The 27,385-nt window shown below is 62.4% G+C and overlaps 2 protein-coding genes across 2 annotated transcripts; both read left to right on the top strand.

The window, feature by feature from the left end:
- The first annotated feature begins 2,773 nt into the window (after positions 1-2,773).
- On the top strand, positions 2,774-14,912 carry ARHGAP30 (Rho GTPase activating protein 30). The gene is made up of 14 exons (XM_054517588.1): positions 2,774-2,882; positions 4,154-4,256; positions 5,791-5,935; positions 6,035-6,117; positions 7,097-7,204; positions 7,786-7,913; positions 8,489-8,624; positions 9,190-9,290; positions 9,389-9,454; positions 9,959-10,348; positions 10,840-11,156; positions 11,898-12,563; positions 13,290-13,454; positions 14,550-14,912. The coding sequence occupies exons 1-14, from the start codon at positions 2,774-2,776 to the stop codon at positions 14,910-14,912; spliced, it is 2,880 nt and encodes a 959-aa protein (XP_054373563.1).
- Positions 14,913-14,946: 34 nt separating this feature from the next.
- Positions 14,947-25,887, top strand: USF1 (upstream transcription factor 1). The gene is made up of 11 exons (XM_036397898.2): positions 14,947-15,022; positions 17,474-17,542; positions 18,131-18,180; positions 18,901-19,019; positions 19,925-20,026; positions 21,054-21,243; positions 21,721-21,808; positions 22,187-22,245; positions 23,001-23,095; positions 23,200-23,328; positions 25,473-25,887. Exons 1-11 carry the CDS (start codon positions 14,964-14,966, stop codon positions 25,560-25,562), a joined length of 1,050 nt encoding a protein of 349 aa, XP_036253791.1. The 5' UTR covers positions 14,947-14,963; the 3' UTR covers positions 25,563-25,887.
- The last annotated feature ends 1,498 nt before the right edge of the window (positions 25,888-27,385 follow it).

The raw sequence follows: 27,385 nt of genomic DNA, 5'->3' as shown, positions 1-27,385 counted from the left end.
CCAGCCCCCCCCGCCGTGCCCACTCGGCTCTGTCCCCTCTGCTACGGTCCCCAAGTGTCACCTCCCTGCTGCTGTGGGGTCAAGATGGACTCTGGTCCCCAAGTGTCACCTCCCTGCTGCTGTGGGGCTGGGGACAAGGACAGTGCCCCAGGACTGTGTCACCTCCCTGCTGGTGTGGGGTCAAGGATGGATTTCAGTCCCCGGGTGTCACCTCCCTGCTGGTGTGGGGTCAAGATGGACACTGGTCCTTGGTGTCACCTCCCTGCTGGTGTGGGGCTGGGGACAAGGACAGTGCCCCAGGACTGTGTCACCTCCCTGCTGGTGTGGGGACAGGGACAGTGCCCCAGAACTGTCACCTCCCTGTTGGTGTGGGGCTGGGGACAAGGACAGTGCCCCAGGACTGGCTGCGGTCCCCAGGCGTCACCTCCCTGCTGGCACATGGAGCTGGGGACACCACCAAGCCCCAGGACATTCTTCAGTCCCCAGGTGTCACCTTGGGGACACCACCGAGCTCAAGGACATTCTCCGGTCCCCAAGTGCCACCTCCCTGCTTCAGAGATGGACTCTGGTCCCCAAGTGTCACCTCCCTGCCATCACAGGCTTGGGGACAAGCCCCAGGAGAAGCTCCTGTCCCCAGGTGTCCCCTCCCTGCTGGTGTGGGGTCAGGGATGGACTCTGGTCCCCAAGTGCCATCTCCGTGCTGTCACAGGATTGGGGACAAGCTCCTGTCTCCAGGTGCCACCCAACCATGGGCTGGGGACACTCGTGGTGACACCAGGGAGCCCCGGTGTCCCCCCAAAGCCCCCGGGCTGTGGTGGCACTGGGGACAGCCGTGTCCCCTTTCCCATGGTGTGGTGTCACTGGGGACAGCCGTGTCCCCTTTCCCCGGGCTGTGGTGGCACTGGGGACAGCCGTGTCCCCTTTCCCATGGTGTGGTGTCACTGGGGACAGCCGTGTCCCCTTTCCCCGGGCTGTGGTGGCACTGGGGACAGCCGTGTCCCCTTTCCCATGGTGTGGTGGCACTGGGGACAGCCGTGTCCCCTCTCCCCGGGCTGTGGTGGCACTGGGGACAGCCGTGTCCCCTCTCCCCGGGCTGTGGTGGCACTGGGGACAGCCGTGTCCCCTCTCCCATGGGGTGGTGGCACTGGGGACAGCCGTGTCCCCTCTCCCCGGGCTGTGGTGGCACTGGGGACAGCTGTGTCCCCTCTCCCATGGTGTGGTGGCACTGGGGACAGCCGTGTCCCCTCTCCCCGGGCTGTGGTGGCACTGGGGACAGCTGTGTCCCCTCTCCCATGGTGTGGTGGCACTGGGGACAGCCGTGTCCCCTTTCCCATGGTGTGGTGGCACTGGGGACAGCCGTGTCCCCTCTCCCATGGTGTGGTGGCACTGGGGACAGCCGTGTCCCCTCTCCCGGGTGGGGGAGGGGCTGTACAGCCGTGTATAGACCCTGTAAATAAAGGACCCGCGGGACTGGGACCTGTGTGTGACACCTTGGGGACATTGGGGACGCTGGGGGGACACCGAGACATGCAGGTGACACGGTAACACACAGGTGACACAGGTGAAGTGGGTGACACGGGGATGGCATGGGTGACACGGTGACATGGGGGTGACACCGAGACGCGCGGGTGACATGGGTAGTGTGGGTGACACGGAGGTGACATGGGAGTGACACTGAGACACACGGGTGACACGGTAACACACAGGTGACACAGGTGACGTGGGTGACATGGAGATGGCATGGGTGACACGGTGATCTGGGGGTGACACTGAGACACACAGGTGACATGGGTGACACCGAGACACGGGGGTGACACAGTAACACACAGGTGACACGGGGGTGACACAGAGACACACGGGTGAGGCAGGTAATGTGGGTGAGACAGGGGTGACATGGGGGTGACACTGGGACACGTGGGTGACATGGGGGTGAGACAGGTGGCACACAGGTGACACTGAGACATGGAGGTGACATGCAGTTGGCACAGTGACACCCAGGTGATATATGGGTGACACAGGTAACGCGGGGGTGACATGGGCGTGACACGGGGGTGACACGGGGGTGACACAGGGGTGACACTGGGGGTGGCCTGGTGGAGTGGCTGGGGTGGGGCTGGGGGTGCAGGTGAGCTGGGGGGGAGGCAGGGGAGTGTGCAAGGGGGCGTGCAAGGATGTCCCCAGGTGTGCCCAGATGTCCCCAGGTGTGTCCCCAGGTGTGGTCAAATGCCCCCAGATGTGCCCAAGTGATTCCAGGTGTGTCGCGCACATTGGCCTGTCCCTGTCCCCAGGGCGCGTCCCTTGCACACTCAGATGTCCCCAGGGCATGTCCCTTGCACACTCAGGTGTCCTCTGTCCCCAGGGTGTGCCCCTCACACACTCAGGCGTCCCTCGCACACTCAGGTGTCCCTCGCACACTCGGGTGTCCCCAGGCCTGTCCCTCACACACTCAGGTGTCCCTCGCACACTCAGGTGTCCCCAGGCCTGTCCCTCACACACTCAGGTGTCCCTTGCACACTCAGGTGTCCCCAGGGCGTGCCCCTCGCACACTCCCGTGTCCCCTGTCCCCAGGGCGTGCCCCTTGCACACGCGTGTGCGCAGGCGTCCCCGCCCTCGCTGTGGTTTCGCTGTGGCCGCGGGGAGCAGGAAGCGCCTCGAGCGCGGCCTCTGCCTTCCTGCCACCCCCGCGGGGACAGCGCCGGGACCCCCCTGGCGTGGCCCCCGCGTCCCCGGCCGTGTCCCCCGCGCTGTCCCCGGCCGTGTCCCCCGTGTCCCCATGTCCCTGGCGCTCAAGGCCCGGCAGCGGGCGAGGCGCAAGGGCGGCTCCCGGGAGCGGCTCTTCGGCTGCGACCTCCAAGAGCATCTCCAGCGCTCGGGGCAGGACGGTGAGTGCCACCACCCTGCCCGACCCCCCCTGAGCCCCCCGGGGGCCACCAGGGCCACCAGGGCCACCCGGGGAAGCGGGGAAGGGGCCCCGGAGGGGACTCGGAGGGGACTTGCGCCACCCGTTGCGTCACCGGGGCTCCAGGAAGCGTCGTGGCCACCGGGGCTCGGCCGGGATTTAGGGGGGTTGGAGGTCGCTGGTGCTCCAATCTCAGGGGGGTTGGGCCTCAGGGGTGGCGGGGTCTGAGCCTTGGGGCTGGTGGCTCCATCCTTTGGGATTTGGTGGCTCCATCCTTTTGGATTTGGTGGCCCTGTTCCTCGGGATTTGGTGGCCTCATCCCTGTGGATCTGGTGGCCTCATCTCTTTGGATTTGGTGACTCTGTCCTTCTGGAGAGGGTGGCTCCATCCTTTGGAATGTGGTGGCCTCATCCTGGTGGAGTTGGTGTCCTCATTTCTTACGATTTGGTGGCCTCATCCTTGCGGATTTGGTGGCCTCATCTCTGTGGATTTGGTGGCTCCATCCTTTGGGATTTGGTGACTCTGTCCTTCTGGAGATGGTGGCACCATCCTTTGGAATTTGGTGGCCTCATCCCTGTGGATTTGGTGGCCCTGGTCCTCAGGATTTGGTGGCTCCATCCTTTGGGATGTGGTGGCCTCATCCTGGTGGAGTTGGTATCCTCATTTATTGGGATTTGGTGGCCTCATCCTGTGGGGTTGGTGGCCCCATCCCTGTGGGTTTCGTGGCCTCATCCCTTGGGAACCAGTGACCCTGTGGGATTTGGGATCAGTAAGATCCCATGGGATGGGGCTCAGTGGGATCCCATGAGATCCAGGCTCACCAGGACCCCACGGGGCTGGGCTCAGTGGGATCCCATGGGATCCGGGATCAGTGGGATCCCGTGGGATGGGGCTCACTCAGACCCTGTGGGATCGGGCTCAGTGGGATCCCGTGTGATGGGCTCTGGGATCCCATGGGATCAGGGCTCACCGGGACCCCACGGGGCTGGGATCTGTGGGATCCCATGGGATCCGGGATCAGTGGCATCCCATGGGATGGGGCTCACTCAGACCCTGTGGGATTGGGCTCAGTGGGATCCCATGGGATCAGGGCTCACCGGGACCCCACGGGGCTGGGATCTGTGGGATCCCATGGGATCAGGGATCACTGGGATCACATGTGATGGGCTCTGGGATGCCATGGGATCAGGGATCACTGGGATCGGGTGTGATGGGGCTCACCGGGGCCCCGCGGGGCCGGGCCGTGTCCCGCAGTGCCGCAGGTGCTCCGGAGCTGCACGGAGTTCGTGGAGCAGCACGGGGTGGTCGATGGCATCTACCGCCTGTCCGGGGTGTCCTCCAACACACAGCGGCTGCGGTCAGCGGGACGGGGATGGGGACGGGATGGGATTGGGGACGGGATTGGGACGGGATGGGATGGGATTGGGATCAGGATATGGATGGGATGGAATCAGTGGGATGGGATGGGATCAATGGGATGGGATCAATGGGATGAGATGGGATCAATGGGATGAGATGGGATCAATGGGATGGGATCGATGGGATGGGATCAATGGGATGGGATCGACGGGATCAGGATGAGATGGGATGGGATTGGGATCAGGATTGGGATGGGAATAGGATCGGGATGGGATTGGGATTGGAATCAGGGACAGGATGGGATGGGATCAATGAGATGGAATCGGGATTGAGATTGGGATCGGGGATGGGATGGGATGGGATGGGATGGGATGGGATGGGATGGGATGGGATGGGATGGGATGGGATGGGATGGGATGGGGGTGGAGTCTGGAGGATGCCGGGACTGAGAGGGTGGGAGGGAGGGGACAGGAATGGGATGAGAAAAGGTGGAAGCAGGGATGGGACTGGACTCGGGCTGACGGGGAGGGGGAGGGGGGGGGATGGGTCCATCCTCCCTCCCCCGGCCCCTTCCCTTCCCCCATCCCACTCTGGCCCCTCTTCCCCTGCTCCTTTCCTTCCCTTTTTCCCTCTTTATTGCTTTTGGGGTTTTCCCTGCCCGTTCTCTTTCACTTTCCCCGGGGAAGTTTTTCCCTCCTCTGCTTCTTTCTCTGGGTGCTTTTCTCCCCTGTTCCTGGGGCAACCCAGAATTGCCCGGATCCCAGTCCCATATTCCCATATCCCCAGTCCGAAACCCCAAATCCCAAAACCCCAAACCCCAAATCCCAAACCCCAGGCAGGAGTTCGAGGCACAGCGCAGCCCAGACCCCAATCCCCATTTCCAAATCCCAATCCCAAACCCCAATTCCCAAACACCAAATCCCCACCACAGGAAGGAATTTGAGGAGCAGCACAGCCCGAACCCCAATCCAATATCCCCAGTCCCAATCCCAAACCCCAAATCCCAATGCCAAACCCCAAACCCCCAATCCCAAACCCCAAACCTCAATCCCAAACCCCAAATCCCAATCCCAAACCCCAAATCCCCACCCCAGGCAGTTCAAGGTGCAGCTCAGCCTGGACCCCAAATCCCAAACCCCAATTCCCGGTCCCAGGCAGGAGTTCGAGGCGCAGCGCAGCCCAGACCCCAAACCCCAATCCCAAACCCCAAACCCCAATCCCCAAACCCCAGACCCCAATTCCCAAACCCCAATTCCCGGTCCCAGGCAGGAGTTCGAGGCGCAGTGCAGCCTGGACCCCAAACCCCAATCCCCAAATCCCAAACCCCAATTCCCAAACCCCAATTCCCGGTCCCAGGCAGGAGTTCGAGGCGCAGTGCAGCCTGGACCCCAAACCCCAATCCCCAAATCCCAAATCCCCAATTCCCAAACCCCAATTCCCGGTCCCAGGCAGGAGTTCGAGGCGCAGCGCAGCCCGGACCCCAATCCCAAACCCCAAATCCCCAATTCCCAAACCCCAATTCCCGGTCCCAGGCAGGAGTTCGAGGCGCAGCGCAGCCCGGACCTGTCGCGGGACGTTTACCTGCAGGACGTTCACTGCGTCAGCTCCCTGTGCAAGGCCTACTGCCGCGAGCTGCCCAACCCCCTGCTCACCTACCAGCTCTACGACAAGTTCGCCGTGAGTCCCTGTCCCCACGTGTCCCCAGAGTGTCCCCAGAGTGTCCCCAGAGTGTCCCCAGGGCGGCGGGTGGCCCCCGTCACCGCGCTGTCCCCACAGGATGCTGTGGCCATCCAGATGGAGGAGGCGCGGCTGGTGAAGATCAAGGAGGTGCTGAAGGAGCTGCCGGCGCCTCACTACAGGTGAGAGGGGTGGGGACATCCCCGGGGCGGTGTCCCCTGGGCGGTGGCACTGAGGCGTGGCACTGAGGCGTGGCGCTGAGGTGTGACACTGAGGTGTGACACTGAGGTGTGGCGCTGAGGTGTGACGCTGAGGTGTGGCGCTGAGGTGTGGCACTGAGGCGTGGCACTGAGGCGTGGCGCTGAGGTGTGACACTGAGGTGTGACACTGAGGTGTGGCACTGAGGCGTGGCACTGAGACGTGGGCGTGGCACTGAGGTGTGGCGCTGAGGTGTGGCGCTGAGGCGTGACACTGAGGCGTGGCACTGAGGTGTGGCACTGAGGTGTGGCACTGAGGTGTGGCACTGAGACGTGGGTGTGGCACTGAGGCATGGCGCTGAGGCGTGGCGCTGAGGTGTGACACTGAGGTGTGACACTGAGGTGTGGCACTGAGGCGTGGCACTGAGGTGTGACACTGAGGTGTGGCACTCAGGCGTTGCACTGAGGCGTGGCACTGAGGTGTGGCGCTGAGGTGTGGGCGTGGCACTGAGGTGTGGCGCTGAGATGTGACGCTGAGGTGTGGCGCTGAGGTGTGGCGCTGAGGTGTGGCACTGAGGTGTGGCACTGAGGCGTGGCACTGAGGTGTGGCACTGAGGTGTGGGCGTGGCGCTGAGGTGTGACACTGAGGTGTGGCGCTGAGGCGTGGCACTGAGGCGTGGCACTGAGGTGTGACACTGAGGTGTGACGCTGAGGTGTGGCGCTGAGGTGTGGCACTGAGGTGTGGCACTGAGGTGTGGCACTCAGGCGTTGCACTGAGGTGTGACACTGAGGTGTGGCACTGAGGTGTGACACTGAGGTGTGACACTGAGGTGTGACGCTGAGGTGTGGCGCTGAGGTGTGGCACTGAGGCGTGGCACTGAGGTGTGGCACTGAGGCGTGGCACTGAGGTGTGGCACTGAGGCGTGGCGCTGAGGCGTGGCACTGAGATGTGGCGCTGTCGCAGGACGCTGGAGTTCCTGATGCGGCACCTGCTGCGCATGGCGGCGCACAGCGGGCGCACCAACATGCACGCCAGGAACCTGGCCATCGTCTGGGCGCCCAACCTGCTGCGGTGAGGGGCACCTGGCAGTGCCACCTGGCACCTGTCGCTGTCACCTGTCGCTGTCGCTGTCACCTGTCGCTGTCGCTGTCAATCCGGTCACTGCCAGCCCTGTAACTGTCAGCCCTGTCACACTCAGTCTTGTCACCCTCAGCCCTGTCGCTGTCACCTGTATCTGTCACCTGTCGCTGTCACTTGTCACTGCCAGCCCCGTCATTGTCACCCCTGCCTGCCCTGTCACCCTCAGTCCTGTCACCCTGAGCCCTGTCACTGTCACCTGTCACTATCACATCAGTCCTGTTACCCTCTCTCCTTTGTCACCCCCAGTCTTGTCACACCCCTGTCACTGTCACCTGTCACCGTCACCCTCAGCCCTGTCACCTTCATCCTTGTCACCCTCAGCCCTGTCACCCTCAGCCCTGTCACCCTCAGCTCTGTCACTGTCACCCCTGTCACCCTCAGCCCCATCACCCTCCATCCCATATGTGCCCTGCTGTCCCCTCACCTCGATGTTGACCCCACTGTCCCCGCTGTCCCGTCACACCCAGTCACCCCGCTGTCCCCTCACCCTGAGGTGACCCCGCTGTCCCCAGCTCGAGGGACATCGAGGCCTCGGGGTTCAACGGCACGGCGGCGTTCATGGAGGTGCGCGTGCAGTCCATCGTGGTGGAGTTCATCCTCACACACGTGGAGCAGCTCTTCGGGGACGCGCCGCTCCCAGGCAGGGACACTGCGGGGACATCCTGGGGACACTGCAGGGACACTGTGGGATATCGGGGGGACACTGCGGGGACATTGGGGGGACACCACAGAGGCATCAGGGGGACACTGCGGGGACACCTTTTTGGGGTCTCCAGGTGGGGAGTCCCCCCTGACCTTGGGCGGGGGTCCCAAGGGGACATTGGGAGTCCCAGGGAACGTTAACGCCCCGTTTTTGGGAGTCTCCAAGGTGGAGGTGAGGTGACACCGTCACATTTTGGGTCCCTGAGGTGACCCTGTCCCGTTTTGTGTCCCTGAGGTGACCCTGTCCCATTTTGGGGTACCTGAGGTGACTCTGTCCCATTTGGGGTCCCTGAGGTGACCCTGTTCCATTTTGGGGTCTCTGAGGTGACCCTGTCCCATTTTGGGGTCCCAGAGGTGACCCTGTCCCATTTGGGGTACCTGAGGTGACCCTGTCCCATTTTGGGGTCCCAGGTTGGGGTACCTGAGGTGACTCTGTCCCATTTGGGGTCCCTGAGGTGACCCTGTCCCATTTTGGGGTACCTGAGGTGACTCTGTCCCATTTTGGGGTCCCAGGTGGGGACAGTCCCCGTCGCTCGCTGCTCCTGCCCGGGGGTGTCCCCCCCCTGCACGTCCCGGCCGCGCTGAGCCAGGGCGATGGCCCCCCCCAGATGCGGCCCTACCACACCATCATCGAGCTCAGTGAGCACAGGTACGGCCACCTGCGGCCACCTGGGCACAGGTGACACCCCCAACCCACCCTGGGGACCCTCAGGGACCCCCAAACCCAACTCACTGCGACCCAGGCGGCCCCAGGTGTGTTCAGGTGCCCCCCAGGTGTCCCTCAAGGTGTGCCCAGGTGTGCCTAGGTACCCTCAGGTGTATCCCAGGTGCCCTCAGGTGTCCCCAGATGTGTCCCAGGTGTATCCCAGGTGCCCTCAGGTGTCCCCAGATGTGTCCCAGGTGTATCCCAGGTGTCCCCAGGTGTCCCCAGGTGCCACCAGGTGTCCCCAGGTATATCCCAGGTGTGCCCAGGTGTATTCCAGGTGTGCCCAGGTGCGCCCAGGCACCCCCAGGCATGCCCAGATATATCCCAGGTGTGCCCAGGTGCCCTCAGGTGTGCCCAGGTATATCCCAGGTGCCCCCCAGCTGTATCCCAGGTACCCTCGGGTATATCCCAAGTGCCCCCAGGTTCCCCCAGGTGTGCCCAGGTGTATTCCAGGTGTATCCCAGGTGCCCCCCAGGTGTGCCCAGGTGTATCCCAGGTGTCCCCACAGGAGCAAGGGCTCCCTCAAGGCCAAGAAGTGGAGATCCATCTTCAACCTGGGCCGCTCCGGGCACGAGGCCAAGCGGAAATCGGGGAAGGCGGAGGAGAAAGGTGGGAATTCAGGGAGATCCCATGGACTGGGGGGGCAGGGGGTGTGTCCCCAAATCCCCTCAAATCCCCCAAATCCCCTTCTCCTGCCCCATTCCCAGAGAAGTGTGGGAAGGTCACTCTGCGGCCGGCCAAGAGCATGGACTCGCTCAGCTCCGGCCCCTCCGGTAAGGGGGGCCCTCTGTCCCCTGGGGATTGTCCCTCCAAACCCTCAGGAATTGTCCCTCTGTCCCCTCAAGATTGTCCCTCTGTCCTCATAAAATTGGCCCTCTGTCCCCTTGGGATTGTCCCTCTGTCCCCTCAGGAACCGTCCCTCTGTCCTCATGGGATTGTCCCTCTGTCCCCTCAAGATTGTCCCTCTAATCCCTCAGGACCTGTCCCTCTGTCCCCTCAGGAATTGTCCCTCTTTCCCCACGGGATTTTTCCTCTGACCCCTGGGATTGTCTCCCTGTCCTCTCAGGAATTGTCCCTCTGAGCCCTCAGGATTGTCCCTCCATCCCTTGAGATTGTCCCTCCGTCCTCATGGGATTGTCCCTCTGTCCTCATGGGACTGTCCCTCTGTCCCCTGGGGATTGTCCCTCTGACCCCACACCCCAGGATCCCCCCGCTCCCCGTGATCCCCCCGGTACCCCCGGTACCCCCGGGCCCGTTCCGGACGCGCCCGTCCGCAGGCCCGGAGGCGGCGCGGCTGCTGCCGAAGCTGTCGGTGAAGCTGCGGCCGCAGCGGCAGCACAGCTCGGACGAGACCCCCGCGGCCCCGGAGCCGCCCCCGGAGCTGGACGAGAGCCTGGAGGAGCCGCTGGAAGCGGCGGCCGAGAGCAGCACCAAATCGGAGCCCACCACCCCCAAAGCCCCGCGGCCGGGGCCGGGGGTCGGCGGCCGCTCCCGCGCCGAGAAATGCGCGGGGCTGCACATCTCGGGCCCCTTCTCGGTCACCGTCCCCTTCCACATCACCTCCAACCTGTCCCGCCTCACCCGCGGGCTCCCGTGCCCCGCGCTGGAACGGGAACAGAGCCCCGGCAGCGCCCCCGAGCCCGCCCCGGAGCCCCGGCCCCGCTCCGGTGAGACCCCGCGGTGGAGACCTCTGAGGGACCGCGGGGACACCGGGACTGGGGGGACACCGGGGTAGAGGGGACACCGGGACTGGGGGACACCGGGATCACGGGGACACTGAGAACGGGGGACACCGGGATTGGGGGGACATCGGGATAAGGGGGATATTGTGATTGGGGGACACTGGGATTAGGGAACATCAGGATCATGGGGACACCAGGATTAGAGGGACACCAGGATCAGAGGGACATTGGGATAGAGGGGACACCGGGATTGGGGGACACTGGGATTGGGGGACACCGGGATTGGGGGACACTGGGATAGAGGGGACACCGGGATAGGGGGGATACTGAGTTAGGGGGGACACCAGGATCTGTGGGGACACTGGGATCGGCGGGACACCAGAATTGGGGGACACCGGGACTGAGGGACACCAGAATCACGGGGACACCGGGATGGGGTGGGCGCCGGTACCGAGCGCTCCCGGCTCTCCCCGCAGAAGAAGTGGAGCAGACCCGGCTCTCCCTGGAGCTCCGCGACTCCTTCGCCTTCCTGGATGGCCCCGAGACGTGGCTGGAGGGCGGCGGGGACACGGAGGTGGCGGGGAGCCCCGGCACCGGGGATGAGACCTTCAGGATGGAGGATGGGACCCCCGGGATGGAGGATGGGACCCCCGGGATCGAGGATGAGACCCCCGGGATCGAGGATGAGACCCTCGGGATCGAGGAATGGACACTCGGGATCGAGGATGGGACCCCTGGGATCAGGGACGGGTTCCCAGCCGTGGAGGAAGGGATGGAGAGCGGGTTCATGAACGTGAGCAGCTGGCGGCATTCCCGGGATTTGGGGATGGGTGGGACTGGGGGAGGTGGGAGGGGTCAATGGGATTGGGGTGGGATTGATGGGATGGGATCTATGGGGTGGGATGGGATCAATGGGATCAATGGGATTGATGGGATGGGATGGGATCTATGGGGTGGGATGGGATCAATGGGATTGGGGTGGGATTGATGGGATGGGATCAATGGGATGGGATGGGGTGGGATCAATGGGATCAATGGGATCAATGGGATGGGATTGGGATGGGATCAATAGGATGGGATCAATGGGATCAATGGGATAGGATCGATAGGATCAATGGGATCAATGGGATCAGTGAGATGGGATCAATGGGATCAGTGAGATGGGATCAATGGTACAATGGGATCATTGGGATGGGATCAATGGATCAATGGGATCATTGGGATGGGATCAATGGGATCAATGGGTTGGGATGGGATCGATGGGATGGGATCAATGGGATCAATGGGATTGGATCGATAGGATCAATGGGATCAATGGGATCAGTGAGATGGGATCAATGGGATCAGTGAGATGGGATCAATGGATCAATGGGATCATTGGGATGGGATCAGTGGGATCAATGGGTTGGGATGGGATTGATGGGATGGGATCAATGGGATCAGTGGGATGGGATTGGGACGGACAGGTGGACACAGTGAACCCACCCGCGTTTCCCGGCGTGCCTGGGGGTCCCATCCATGTCCCCCCCCTCAGCCAGGTGAGTGCTGGGCGGAGCAGCCCGACAGTTACCTGTCCATCGAGGAGTGCACGGAGCAGGACATGTTCTTCCTGGCCCCCGGCACCTCCGAGCCCGACTCCGACCCCGACGAAATCTTCCTGAGTGCCCACGACGAGCTCAGCCCCCTGGGGACCCCCGAGGGACCCCCGGGCGAGGGGACAGCCCTGGAGACCCTGGAGAACCCAGAGATCCTGGAGAGCCCGGAGATCCCGGAAATCCCGGAGATCCCAGAAATCCCAGGGACCCCAGAGATGTCAGAGACCCCAAAAATCCTGGAGATCCCAGAGATCCCAGAGAACGAAGAAATCCCAAAAATCCTGGAGATCCCAGAGATGTCAGAGACCCCAAAAATCCCAAAACTCCTGGAGATCCCAGAGAACCGAGAGATCCTGGAGATCCCAGAGACCACAAAAATCCTAAAAGTCCCGGAGAACCTGGAGATCCCAGAGATCCCAGGGATCCCAGAGACCCCAAAAATCCTGGAGATGCCAGAGATCCTGGGGAGTCCGAAAGTCCTGGAGATCTCAGAGATCCCAAAAATCCCAAAAGTCCTGGAGATCCCAGAGATCCCGGAGATCCCAGAGACCCCCGAAATCCCAGAGATTCTGGCCCAAACACCCCCAGAAAAGGATGGTCCAGGAGTGGGGGGACCCCCCCAGCAGCCCCATGGGGAGGGGGCTGCAGAGGGAGACCCCAGCCCCAGGAGGGGGGTGTGGGGTGAGGGAGGAGGGCTCGGGGGTTCCGCTGGGAATGGGGGTGCAGATGGAGCTGGATCCCAGCCCCTCATCCTGGGGGAGGGGGATCCCCGGGATTTAGGGGGGTCTCCTCCAGCCCCACCCCTGGCTGAGCCCCCCCAAGAGCCCCCCAAGTCCCCAGCCCCGGGGTCTGTTCCCAGGGGGGTCCCAGACGGGGCTGATGTCGCCCCCGGGACCACCCCAAGCTCCCCCTCTCCCCCTGCCCTGGTCCCCAAAAACCTGGAGCTGACCCAGGACGAGCCCCCCAAAAACCTGGGGACCCCCAGGCCCTCGGAGCTGATCCAGGATGGGTCCCCAAAACTGATCCGGGATGAGCCCCCCAAAACCCTGGAGCTGATTTGGGATGAGCCCCCCAAACCCCTGGAGCTGATCCACGCTGATCCCCCCAAATCCCTGGAGCTCCCTGGACCCCTGGAGCCCCCAAAATCCCTGGAGCCGACTTGGGATGAGCCCCCAAAATCCCTGAAGCTGATCCAGGATGAGCCCCCCAGAATCTCAGAGCCCCCCAGACCCCTGGAGCCGATCTGGCGTGAGCCCCCCAAATCCTGGGACACCCCCAAATCCCTGGAGCCGATCTGGGGTGAGCCCCCCAGACCCCTGAATGTGACCCAGGATGGTGCCCCCCAATCCCGGGACCCCCCTGGACCCCCAAATCTGATCTGGGACAGGTGCCCCAAATCCCTGGAGCCGATCCTGGCGGAGCCCCCCAAATCCTGGGACACCCCCAGACCCCTGGAGCCGATCCTGGCGGAGCCCCCCAAATCCTGGGACACCCCGGTACCCCCAAATCCGACCTGGGACGGGCGCCCCAAATCCCTGGGGCTGCTCCTGGCTGGGCCCCCCAAATCCCAGGACCCTCCGGGACCCCCAGATCCGATCCGGGACGGGCGCCCCAAATCCCTGGGGCTTCTCCCGGACCCCCCCCGCAGCTCCCGCCGCCCCCTCCCCATTTTGGGGGCGCGGGTGATGCTGGCCCGGGCCGTGCCCGTGGTGCCCCCCAAACCCCACTTTGCCCGTGCCCTCCCGGGACCCCCGGGAACCCCCCAAATCCCCCTGGGAACCCCAAAATTTCCCCCGGCACCCCCAGGGACCCCCCCAAATACACCTGGAACCCCCCCAGATCCCCTTGGGACCCTCCCAAATCCCCCTGGGACCCCCCCAGGTCCCCCCGGGACCCCCTGGCAGCCCTGGGGGGGTGCGAGCGCTGAGCGTGGGCAGGGCCCCCCCAGAGCAGAGTGCAAATAAATAATGATAAAGTGAGAATGAAATGATAATGAAATGATAATAATAAAAATACCAAGGTGAGAATTCCAGCGTCAGAGATGCTGGTGGGTGGTTGGTGTTTATTTATAGATTTTATTTTATTTTTTATTTAAATTGAATTTTATAGTTTTAAATTTAATTTAAGATTTTATTTTACTTTATTTGAATTTGAATTTGAATATTTATTTTAAAATATTTTTTACTAATTTATTTATTTTTATTTATTTATTTATTTATTTTACTAATTTATTTATTTTAAAAAATTATTATTATTTTAATTTTTTTTAAATTTCTTTTTTAATTTAGAAACATTGGGGACATAGGACATGAGGACCTTTGGGGACACTGGGACAGGGAGACATGGGGACATTGTGACATGAGGTCATTTGGGGACACTGGGACAGGGGGACATGGGGACATTGGGACACAGGGACAGGAGAACACGTGGCTGTGGGCACCTGGGCACACAGACACACAGGAACATGAGGACAGAGACCCACGGGGACAGGGGGACACCGAGGTGACGCTGAGGCCACACAAGGCCGGCCACAAACCCCGGCCTTTGTTTACACCGCCGCCATCTTTGCCTCAACATGGCGGCGCCCACAGCGGCCTCACCACGGGGGCGGCCCGGGCTCTTCGAGCTCATCCCCCAAACCTCTCCGGTACCGACGGGTGGGTCGGGGATCCCTCACCCTCGGCAGCGCCCGGTCCTTTCCCCACGCCGCCATCGCGGCCCTCACCGAGCGCCGCCCACTTCCAACATGGAGCCGCCCTCACCCAAGATGGCGGCGGGGCAGCGGAAGCGCCGCGCGCCTTCGCCGTCTAAGATGGCGCCGCCCGCAGCGCCGCGCGCTAAGATGGCGCCCGGCCGTGAGGGCGGCCCTGCCCGGCGCCAAGATGGCGGCGCGGCGCTGCGGCGCGGCGCCCCGGCCCAAGATGGCGGCGCGAAGCCGGGCCGGGGCCGCGTGAGGGGGGAACTTCCGCCCGAGCCCAAGATGGCGGCGCGGCGGCGCCGTGCGCATGTGCGGGGCCCATGGCGAGACAAGGGGCCGAAGGCGCGCAGGGCCCGAGGCCGAGAGGTACCGGGGGGGCCTGGGCGGCCCCGGGGGGCGAACCCCGCCGGGAACGGCGGCACCGCGGCCCCGGCACAGCCCCGGCGGCGGGGGGGGAGCGGCCGCGCCCGCCGGGCCCGCGGGGAGGGGCGGGGGGAGGGCGGCGGGGGTGACCCCCCCTCAGGCGCGCGCGGCGGGGTGTCACTGTCACCCCCCGGTGCTGTCCCCTCCCCCCCGCTCGGTAACCACCCCCCCCGTGTGTCGGTGTCACCGCCGTGAGTGTCGCCACCCCCCCCACCCCCCCACTTTGTCACCGTTTGCGTCTGTCCCGTCCCCACCCCCCGCCGTGGCAGTGGCGCCCCCGTTGTGGACCCTCCCCCACTTTGTCACCCTTTTTGTGTCGCCTCCCCCCCTCTGTCCGCCCCCCTCCCCGTGTGTGTGTGTCCCCGTTATGTCGCTGTCACCCCTCTGTTTGTCACCCCCCCCCGTGTCTGTCCCCTCCCCCCGTGTCACCAACCCCCCCCCCCCGCGTCACCCCCTCCCCCATGTCACCCCCCCTTTGTGTGTCCCCACTCTGTCACCCCCTTCCTGCCCCCCCAGCTCTGTCACTGTCACCCCCCTCCGGTTTTGTCACTCCCCCACCTTGTGTCTCTCCCTGGCTCTGTCACTGTCACCCCCTCCTTGTGTCCCCCCCCCGTCACTGTCACCCCACTGAATGTCCCTCCCCGGTCCTTGTCCCTCTGGGTGTGTCACTGTCACCCCCTCATCCCTGTCCCCCATCTGTCACCCCCCTTTCAGTGACCCCCAGCTTGTCACCTCCTGGTGTCCCCCCCATTTCCCCATCCCGGGGGAGGTGACAAGGGACAGCCCCCCCTCCCCGCGGTGTGACACTGGGGTGGCCGTGGTGTCACTGCTTGGGGTGACACTGGGGACACACAGCGGGAGGTTACGGCCACCTTGGGGTGACCCCAAAGTGCCCCCCTGGGCGAGCTGGTGGCTTTGGGGACAGGCTGTGTGGCGTTGGGGACACGTTGCCACCTGGGGGGGAAGGGGGCAGTGAGGGGGCACCTGGAGGTGTGGCTGTGGTCACAGGTGGTGGCCACTGTCCCGTCATGGTGGCCAGGTCCCCATTGGTGTCAGGTCACCGTGGCCACTGTCCCATGGTGGTGACCAGTGTCCCATCATGGTGACCAGTGTCAGGTCAGGGTGGCCAGTGTCCCATCGAGGCTGGTGGCTGGTCACAGTGGTCACTGTCCTGCTGTGGTGGCCACTGTCCCATGGTGGTGACCAGTGTCAGGTCACCGTGGCCACTGTCCCATGATGGTGGCCAATGTCTGGTCAGGATGGCCGGTGTCCTGTCCCAGTGTCCCGTCCCAGTGTCCCATCCCAGTGTCCCGTCCCAGTGTCCCATCCATGTCCTGTCCTGGTCCTGTCCCAGCTCCTGTCCCCATCCCTGACCTCCTGTGACCCCCATGTCCCTGTGCCATCCCCATCCCTGTGTCCCTGTCACCATCCCTTGTCCCTGTCCCTGTATCCCCATCTCTGTCCCCATCCTGTGTCCATGTCCTGTCCCTCACCCCCTTGTCCCTGTCCCCATCCCTGTCCTATCCCCATCCCCATGCTCCTGTCCTGTCCCTGACCCCAGTGTCCCCATATCCTGGTGTCCCTGTGTCCCAGTGTCCCTTTGTCCCTGACCCCAGTGTCCCTTGTGTCCCGGTGTCCCTGACCCTGTCTCCCAACATCCCTGACCCTGCTGTCCCTCACCCTGGTGTCCCTAGTGTCCCAATGTCCCTGTGTCCCAATGTCCCTGACCCCGCTGTTCCCATGTCCCTGTGTCCCACTGTCCCCATGTCCCACTGTCCCCATGTCATGCTGTCCCTGACCCTTCTGTCCCTGTGTTCTGGTGTCCCTGACTCCACTGTCCCTGTGTCCCCATGTCCCCACATCCCTGCTGTCCCCACGTTCCTGCTGTCCCCACGTCCCCGTGTCCCTGTCCCTGTGTCCCTGTGTCCCTGCTGTCCCCACGTTCCTGCTGTCCCCACGTCCCCGTGTCCCTGTCCCTGTGTCCCTGTGTCCCTGCTGTCCCCATGTCCCTGCTGTCCCCACGTCCCCATGTCCCTGTCCCTGTGTCCCTGCTGTCCCCACGTCCCCGTGTCCCTGTCCCTGTGTCCCTGTGTCCCTGCTGTCCCCATGTCCCTGCTGTCCCCACGTCCCCGTGTCCCTGTCCCTGTGTCCCTGCTGTCCCCACGTCCCCGTGTCCCTGTCCCTGTGTCCCTGTGTCCCTGCTGTCCCCATGTCCCTGCTGTCCCCACGTCCCCATGTCCCTGTCCCTGTGTCCCTGCTGTCCCCACGTCCCCGTGTCCCTGTCCCTGTGTCCCTGTGTCCCTGCTGTCCCCATGTCCCTGCTGTCCCCACGTCCCCGTGTCCCTGTCCCTGTGTCCCTGCTGTCCCCACGTCCCCGTGTCCCTGTCCCCGCAGGGCTCTGAAGGCCGTGAGGCTGCTCCGCTCCCGCCCCGCTGATGCCCGAGGGAGCCGAGCCATGAAGGGGTGAGTGAGACCCCAAAACCCACCTGGGACCCCAAAATCTGCTCTGGGAACCCCAAAACCCACGTGGGACCCCCAAAATCTGCTCTGGGAACCCCAGAATTCACCTGGGACCCTAAAAACCCATCTGGGACCCCAAAACCTACCTGGGATCCCAAACTCTCACCTGGGGTCCCCAAAATCTCACCTGAGACCCCAAAACCTGCTCTAGGATGCCAACATCTCCTCTGGAACCCCAAAACTCACCTGGGACCCCCAACATCTGCTCTAGGAACCCCCCAAGATGACCTGGGACCCCAAAATGGCCCCAGCACCCCCCAAATCTGACCCAGGACCCCAAATCTTTGACCTGGGACCCCCCAAACTGCCCCAGGATCTCCAAATCTCATCTGGGACCCCCTAAAACTGCACAAAGATCCCCCCCAAATCTGATCTGGAACCCCAAAATAGCCCAAAGACCCCCAAAACTGCCCCGTGGGTGGGACACACGAGGGGTGGGGGATTTGGGGGCGTCCCAGATTTGGGGTTTGGGGGTTTTGGGGGGCTCAGGGACCACCCCCCTCCCCTCACTGTTTTGTTCCCCCCTCCCAGGCAGCAAAAAGCAGCTGAGACCGAGGAGGGGACGGTGCAGATCCAGGAAGGTGAGGGGGGACCCCGAAATTGGGGTTTGGGGGGGATTTGGGGAGGTTTTGGGGTCTTTGGGGTGGATTTGGAGAGGTTTTGGGGTCTTTGGGGTGGATTTGGGGAGGTTTTGGGGTTTTTTTGGGGGGGAATTTGAGAAGGTTTTTGGGAGGTTTTGTGTCCCGCCCAATCCTGTATCCCCCCTCAGTTTGGGGTGCCCCCTCCTCAATTTGGGGTGTGTCCCCCCCCCCAAATCCTGTGTCCCCCCCACTCCCCAGTTTGGGGGGGCCCCCTCCCCAATTTGGGGTTCTTCCTGCCCAGTTTGGATGCCCCTCCCCCGTTTGGGTGCCCACTCCAGTTTAGGGAACCTCCTCCCCAGTTTGGAGTGCCCTCCCCAGTTTAGTGTTCCCCCCTCCCAATTTGGGTGCCCCCTCCCCAATTTGGGCGCTCCCCCAGTTTGAGGAACCCCCTCCCCAGTTTGGGGTTCCACCACTCCAGTTTGGATGTCCCCCCCAGTTTGGGGTGCCCCCCCAGTTTAGTGTTCCCCCTCCCCAGTTTAGGGAACCCCCTCCCCAGTTTCGGGTGCCCCCTCCCCAATTTGGGTGCCCCCCCCAGTTTGGGGTTCCCTTCCCCGGTTTGGGTTCTTCATGTCCCCTCAATTTGGGGTACCCCTCCCCAATTTGGGGTGCCCCTCCCCAATTTGGGGTCCCCCCCCCAATCCCATGCCCCCCCATCCCCAGGCTCGGTGGCCACGGGCGAGGACCCCACGAGCGTGGCCATCGCCAGCATCCAATCGGCCGCCACCTTCCCCGACCCCGGCGTCAAGTATGTGTTCAGGACCGAGGGCGGCGGCACGCAGGTACACACCTGGCACACCTGGGGGCACCTGGAGTACACCTGGGTACACCTGGAGTACACCTGGGTATACCTGGAGTACACCTGGGTACACCTGGAGTACACCTGGGTATACCTGGGGGCACCTGGGGGCACCTGGAGTACACCTGGGTACACCTGGAGTACACCTGGGGGCACCTGGGATACACCTGAGGTACACCTGGAGTACACCTGGGGGCACCTGGGATACAGCTGGGGGGGCTTGGGCGCACCTGGGATACACCTGGGGGCACCTGGGGGGGCTTGGATACACCTGGGATACACCTGGGTATACCCGGGGGCACCTGGGGTACACCTGGAGGGGCTTGGGGGCACCTGGGATACACCTGGAGTGCACCTGGGCACACCTGGAGTACACCTGGGCACACCTGGGATACACCTGGGATACACCTGGGGATTCACCCAGGCACACCTAGGAGCACCTGAGTACACCTGGTGCACCTGGGGGCACCTGGGATACACCTGGGGTACACCTGGGCACACCTGGTGGGGCTTGGATATACCTGGGATACACCTGGGGCACACCTGGGAGGCACCTAAGATACACCTGGCATACACCTGGGACACACCTGGCATACACCTGGGCACACCTGGAGTACACCTGGGCACACCTGGGGGGGCTTGGATACACCTGGAGTACACCTGGGGACACCTGGGGGACACCGTGGGGTGGCTCTGGGGAGGTTTCTGTATCACACCTGTGTGAGGTGCCCCACCTGTCCCAGGTGGTGACACTGGGGATTTGGGGTCTCCGTCACACCTGAGTGTCCCACCTGTGGCAGGTGCTGTACCAGGTGATCCAGGTGGTGACATTGGGTGGCTCTGGGGGGGTCTCTGTGTCTCACCTGTGTGCTGTCCCACCTGTGGCAGGTGATGTACCGGGTGATCCAGGTGGCTGACGGGCAGCTGGACGCGCAGACCGAGGGCACCAGCGCCATCAGCGGCTACCCGGCCACGCAGTCCATGACACAGGTGCGTCACCTGGCCACGCCCACTGCCACACCCACTGTCCCCACCCCACCTGTGCCCCACACAGTCAGTGGCCCAGGTGTGTTGTAGTGCCACGCCCACTGCCACACCCCCCTGTGTCACCTGTGCCCTGCCCAGACTGTGACAGGTGTGCCACATGGCCACGCCCACTGCCACACCCCCTGCCATGGCCTGGGCCTCACCTGTGCCCCACCCAGGTGGTGACCCAGCTGTGCCATGGGGCAGGGTGACACCTGTGTCCTGTCCCTCACCTGTCCTTCACCTGTGTCCCGCCATCTCACCTGTCTCTCCTCTGTCCCACCTGTCCCACCTGTGTCCTTCACCTGTGTACCTCACCTCTGTCCTGCTGGACTCACCTATTCCACACCTGTCCCTCTGTCCCTCACCTGTCCCCCCTGTCCCATCTGTCCCATCTGTGTCCCACCTCCCTTACCTATGTCCTTCACCTGTCCTACCTGTCCCCCCCTCACCTGTTCCTTACCTGTCCCCTGTATTCCACACCTGTCCCACCTGTGTCCCTCACCTGTGTCCCTCACCTGTTCCACCTGTGTCCCTCACCTGTGTCCATTACCTGTCCCACCTGTGTCCCACCTGTGTCCCTCACCTGTCCCACCTGTGTCCTACCTGTGTCCCACCTGTGTCCCTCACCTGTCCCACCTGTGTCCCACCTGTGCCCCTCGCCTGTGTCCCTCACCTGTCCCACCTGTGTCCCACCTGTGTCCCTCACCTGTCCCTCACCTGTCCCACCTGTGTCCCTCACCTGTCCCTCACCTGTCCCTCACCTGTGTCCCTCACCTGTCCCTCACCTGTCCCACCTGTGTCCCACCTGTGTCCCTCACCTGTCCCTCACCTGTCCCACCTGTGTCTCTCACCTGCCCCTCGCCTGTGTCCCTCACCTGTCCCTCACCTGTCCCACCTGTGTCCCTCACCTGTCCCTCACCTGCCCCTCACCCGTGTCCCTCACCTGCCCCTCACCCGTGTCCCTCACCTGTCCCTCCCCTGTCCCCAGGCGGTGATCCAGGGCGCGTTCACGAGCGAGGAGCAGGTGGACTCGGAGGCGGCTCCCAGCGAGACTCACTACACCTACTTCCCCGCGGCAGGTGTGGCCGACGGCGCCGCCGCCACCGCTGCCACCGCCGCCACCGCCGTGGTGACCACGCAGAGCTCCGAGGCGCTGCTGGGACAGCCCACGCCCACAGGTGAGCACCTGGCCGGAAAGGGCTCACCTGGGTGGGTTTGGGGCTCACCTGGATTGGGTTTGGGGCTCACCTGGGTGGGTTTGGGGCTCACCTGGATTGGGTTTGGGGGCACCTGGATTGGGTTTGGGGCTCACCTGGGTGGGTTTGGGGCTCACCTGGATTGGGTTTGGGGGCACCTGGGTGGGTTTGGGGCCATCTGGGTTGGGTTAGGACCCACCTGGATGGGTTTGGGGGCACCTGAACTGAAATGGGGCTCACCTGGGTGGGTTTGGGGTCATCTCGGTTGGGATTCACCTGGGTTGGGTTTGGGGGCACCTGGGTGGGTTTGGGGACACCTGAACTGAACTGGGGCTCACCTGGGTGGGTTTGGGGACATCTGGAATGGGTTGGGACTCACCTGGATGGGTTTGGGGTCACCTGGGTTGGGTTGGGATCATGTGGATGTGTTTGGGTCTCACCTGTGGCTCTGGGCTCCAGGGCAGTTTTTCGTGATGATGTCACCACAGGAGGTGCTCCCGGGGGGGGCCCAGCGCTCCATCGCCCCCCGAGCACACCCCTACTCCCCGTGAGTACCTGGGCACACCTGGGGGCACCTGGGGCACACCTGGGACACACCTGGGACACACCTGGGGCACGCCCAGGTCACACTGGGACACGCTCAGACACACCCCTGGTCACACCTGGACACACTGGGACATACCCAAACACACCTGGATGTGCTGGGGTACACCTGGGACATATGTGGAGATACCTTGACACACCTGGGTGACATCCAAACACACCTGGGGCACACCTGGGACACGCTTAAAACACATCTGGGCCTGTTGGAGCACACCTGGGCACGCATGGGGACACCTGGGCACACCCAGGACACACCTGGGACATGCCCAAACACACCTGGGCACATTCGAACACACCTGTGCCCACCTGTGCCCCTCCCCAGGAAGTCGGAGGCTCCCCGAGCCACGCGGGACGAGAAGCGCCGGGCACAGCACAACGAAGGTACCGGGACGGGGGACCCCGATCCCAAAGGGGGACCCCGATCCCAGTGCCCCATTCCCACCTGGAATTCCTGTTCCCATTCCCCGTTCCCAGTTCCATTCCCACTGTCCCACTGGGAACCCCCAATCCCATTCCCACTGGGAACTCCCAATCCCATACCCCAATCCCATTCCCCAATCCCATTCCCACTGGGAATCCCTGTTCCCATTCCCCGTTCCCATTCCCCACTCCCAATCCGATTCCTGTTGGGAATCCTGTTCCCAATCCCTGTTCCCAATTCCAATCCCACTGGGAATCCCTGTTCTCATTCCCCATTATCATTGGGAATCCCCGTTCCCAATTCCCGTTCCCATTCCCATTTCCACCAGGAATCCCATTCCTGATCCCCATTCCCCATTCCCCATTCCCCATTCCCAATCCATGTTTGCATTCCCATTGGGAATCCCCATTTCCAATTCCCCCATTCCCGTTCCTATTCCCACCGGAAATCCCGTTCCCATTCCCAATTCCCCCATTCCCAATCCCCATCCCACCGGGAATCCCCATTCCCATTCCCCATTCCCAATCCCCCTGGGAATCCCCGTTCTCAATCCCATTTGGAATCCTTGTTCCCAATCCCCGTTCCCAATCCCCATCCCACCGGGAATCCCCATTCCCATTCCCCGTTCCCAGTCCCTTTGGGAATGCCCGTTCCTGGTTCCCAATCCCAGTTCCCCCATTCCCATTCCCAATCCCACTGGGAATCCCGGTTTCAGTGGAGCGCCGGCGCCGGGACAAGATCAACAACTGGATCGTGCAGCTGTCCAAGATCATCCCTGACTGCTCCATGGAGAACACCAAATCCGGACAGGTCCATGCCTTGGGGATTATTTGGGATTTTTGGGGTTTTTTTGGGATTGTTTGGGATTTTTTGGAGTTGTTTGGGGCCCCAGCAGTGACCCCCAAACCCCACAGAGCAAGGGCGGGATCCTGTCCAAGGCCTGCGACTACATCCAGGAGCTGCGGCAGAGCAACCTGCGGCTGAGCGAGGAGCTGCAGGGCCTGGACCAGCTGCAGATGGACAACGAGGTGCTGCGCCAGCAGGTCAGACTGGGAGCACTGGGAGGGACTGGGAATGGGATTGGGATGGGAATAGGGTTGTCATGGGAATGGGGCTGGGATGGGATTGGAGTCGTTGGGATGGGATTGAGATCGATGGGCCTGGAGCAGCTGCAGATGGACAACGAGGCGCTGCGCCAGCAGGTCAGACTGGGAGCACTGGGAGGGACTGGGAATGGGATTGGGATGGGATTGGGGTCATGGGAATGGTGCTGGGATGGGATTGGGGTCATTGGGGTGGGATTGGGGTCATGGGAATGGGACTGGGATGGGATTGGGGTCATTGGGATGGGATTGAGATCAACTGGGATTGAGATCGATGGGCCTGGAGCAGCTGCAGATGGACAACGAGGCGCTGCGCCAGCAGGTCAGACTGGGAGCACTGGGAGGGAACTGGGAACGGGATTGGGATGGGATTGGAGTTGTTGGGATGGGATTGGAGTCGTTGGGATGGGATTGAGATCAATGGGCCTGGAGCAGCTGCAGATGGACAGCGAGGTGGTGCACCAGCAGGTCAGACTGGGAGGGACTGGGAAGAACTGGGATAGACTGGGAATGGGACTGGGATGGGATTGGGGTCATGGGAATGGGGCTGGGAATGGGATCGGGGTCATGGGAATGGGGCTGGGATGGGATTGGGGTCATTGGGATGGGATTGAGATCAGCTGGGATTGGGATCGATGGGCCTGGAGCAGCTGCAGATGGACAACGAGGCGCTGCGCCAGCAGGTCAGACTGGGAGGGACTGGGAATAGGGCTGGGATGGACTGGGAGCACTGGGAATAGGGTTGGGATGGGATTGGGGTCATGGGAATGGGATTGAGATCAACTGGGATTGGGATCGATGGGCCTGGAGCAGCTGCAGATGGACAACGAGGTGCTGCGCCAGCAGGTCAGACTGGGAGCACTGGGAGGGAACTGGGAATGGGATTGGGATGGGATTGGGGTCATGGGAATGGGGCTGGGATGGGATCGGGGTCATGGGAATGGGGCTGGGATGGGATCGGGGTCATGGGAATGGGATTGAGATCAACTGGGATTGAGATTGATGGGCCTGGACCAGCTGCAGATGGACAACGAGGTGCTGCGCCAGCAGGTCAGACTGGGAGGGACTGGGAAGAACTGGGATAGACTGGGAATGGGACTGGGATGGGATCGGGGTCATGGGAATGGTGCTGGGATGGGATTGGGGTCATTGGGATGGGATTGGGGTCATTAGGATCAATGGGCCTGGACCAGCTGCAGATGGACAGCGAGGTGGTGCGCCAGCAGGTCAGACTGGGAGCACTGGGAGGGACTGGGAATGGTGCTGGGATGGGATTGGGGTCATGGGAATGGGGCTGGGATGGGATTGGGGTCATTGGGATGGGATTGGAGTCGTTGGGATGGGATTGAGATCAATGGGCCTGGAGCAGCTGCAGATGGACAACGAGGTGGTGCACCAGCAGGTCAGACTGGGAGGGACTGGGAAGAACTGGGATAGACTGGGAATGGGGCTGGGATGGGATTGGAGTCGTTGGGATGGGATTGAGATCGATGGGCCTGGAGCAGCTGCAGATGGACAACGAGGTGCTGCGCCAGCAGGTCAGACTGGGAGGGACTGGAAGGAACTGGGAATGGGATTGGGATGGGGTTGGGGTCATGGGAATGGGGCTGGGATGGGATTGGGGTCATGGGAATGGGGCTGGAATGGGATCGGGGTCATGGGAATGGGGCTGGGATGGGATCGGGGTCATTGGGATGGGATCGAGATCAACTGGGATTGAGATCAATGGGCCTGGAGCAGCTGCAGAGGGACAACGAGGCGCTGCGCCAGCAGGTCAGACTGGGAGCACTGGGAGGGACTGGGGAGCACTGGGATGGGGTCTGGGGGATGCTTTGGGGTGCAGGAGGATATTTTGGGGTCACTGGGGGATGTTTTGGGGTGTCCAAACACAGGTGGAGGAGCAGAAGAACAAGAACCTGCTGGTTTGGGTTACTGGGAGTTACTGGGCTATACTGGGAACACTGGGAGTGCACTGGGGGATATTTTAGGGTCTTGGGTGATATTTTGGGGTGCAGGGGATATTTTAGGGTCACTGGGTGATATTTTGGGGTCACTGGGGGATGTTTTGGGGTCCCCAAACGCAGGTGGAGGAGCTGAAGAACAAGAACCTCCTGCTGCGGGCGCAGCTGCGCCAGCACGGGCTGGAGATCGTCATCAAAAACGACACCCACTGACCCCAAAAACCCCAAAACTCACCCCAAAAATCCACCCAACACCCCCCGCCCCCCTCCCCTGCACCCCAAAAACCCCCCGGGACCCCCACACCCGCAGCCCCTCCCCCAGCGCTCGGTTCTGCCCCTCCCCCCCCCCAAATCATGTGACCTCCCCCCCTCCCCCAAATCCCCCCAAAATCCCCCCAAAAGTCGCCCCCGCACCCCAAAATTCGCCCCCCACGCTCTCGGCCCGGCGGGCCCCTCCCCCACCCCACCCCCTACCATTTTGGGACCCCTCCCTCCCCCCCCTTAAAATTTGGGGCCCCTCCCCTTCCCCCCCCCCCCCCCCCCCCAAAAAAAAAATGGGATTTGGGGTCGCCCCTCCCCCCCCCCCCCCACCCCGCGTCCCCCGGGGGGGTTTTGGGATTTTGGGGGGGGGGAGGGGATTTTTGGGGGGGTTTGGGGTGTTGGGACCCTCACGCCCCCTCCCCCCCCACCCCCCCTTTTTGCCCCTCCCCCCTCCCTTTCCCCTCCCCCCCCCGCCCCTCCCCCCGCGGGGTTTTGGGATTTTTTTTTTTTTTTAAACTCTCGGAATTGCAAAAAAAACCAACGAAAAAAAAAAACCCCAAAAAGGAAAAAAAAAAAAAATAATTCCAGGCTTAAAAAGAAAAAACCAAAAAAAAAAACAAAGAAAAAAAAAAAAAGAAATAAAAAACAGGGATTTGTTTTTTTTAGGGTCCTTAAGGTTTTTCCCAGAGCCCATCCCCACCCCAAACGGACCACAAAACCCCCAAAGGGACCCTAAAATCACCTAAAACCCACAAAGTGACCCTAAAACCCCAAAAGCGACCCCTAAAACTCCCAAAATCTCCTAAAACCATTTAAGGGACCCTGAAACTCCCAAAGCAACCCCAGAATTCCCTGAAACCCCCAAAGAGACCCCAAAATCCTTCTGAAAGGGCCAAGGGGAGCCTAAAACCCCAAAAGGGACCTCAAAATCCCCCTGAATTCCTTCAAGGAACCCAAAATGCCCCTGAAAACCCCAAAGGGATTTCCCAAAAATCTCCTAAATCCTCTAAAACCTCAAAGGGACCCCAAAATCCCCTAAAACCCCAAAAGGGACCCCAAAACCTTCAAAGGGAGCCCAAAATCCCCAAAAGGACCCCGAAATTCCCTAAAACCCCGTAAGGGACCTCAAAACTGCCCTGAAACCCCAAAAGAGACCCCAAAGCCCCCCTGAATTCCCTCAGAGACCCCAAAACTGCCCTGAAACCCCAAAAGAGACCCCGAAATTGTCCCAAATTCTTTCAGGGACCCCCAAAATCCCCTTGAAAACCCCAAAGGGACCCCAAAACCCCCCAGGAGCTTCATCCCCCCCCCCCTTTAGTGCCCCCACTGGGGGGGGACTGGGCCAAACTGGGGGGCACTGGTTTGTACTGGGGGGGTCACTGGTCCAAACTGGTCCAGACTGGGAACCCTGGGTGGTCACTGGTGGTTACTGGGGGGGTCACTGGTCCAAACTGGGAGCCCTGGGTGGTTACTGGTGGTCACTGGGCGGGGTCACTTCGGGGCACTGGTCCAAACTGGGAGCTCTGGGCAGTCACTGGTCCCAACTGGGGGTCACTGGTCGGGAGGTCACTGGAGGTCACTGGTTTGTACTGAGGGGATCACTGGTGGTCACTGGTCTGAACTGGGAGCTCTGGGCAGTCACTGGGTGGGGTCACTGGAGGTCACTGGGGGGCACTGGTCCCAACTGGTCCAAACTGGGAGCCCTGGGCGGGGTCACTGGTCCCAACTGGTCCCAACTGGTGCGGACTGGGAGCCCCTCCCGGGCCCTCAGCGCC

Source organism: Molothrus ater, chromosome 29 (genome assembly GCF_012460135.2).
Source record: "Molothrus ater isolate BHLD 08-10-18 breed brown headed cowbird chromosome 29, BPBGC_Mater_1.1, whole genome shotgun sequence".
NCBI lineage: Eukaryota > Metazoa > Chordata > Aves > Passeriformes > Icteridae > Molothrus > Molothrus ater.
The sequence above is the reverse complement of the archived record's forward strand: the minus strand, read 5'-3'. Positions and strand labels throughout refer to the sequence as shown.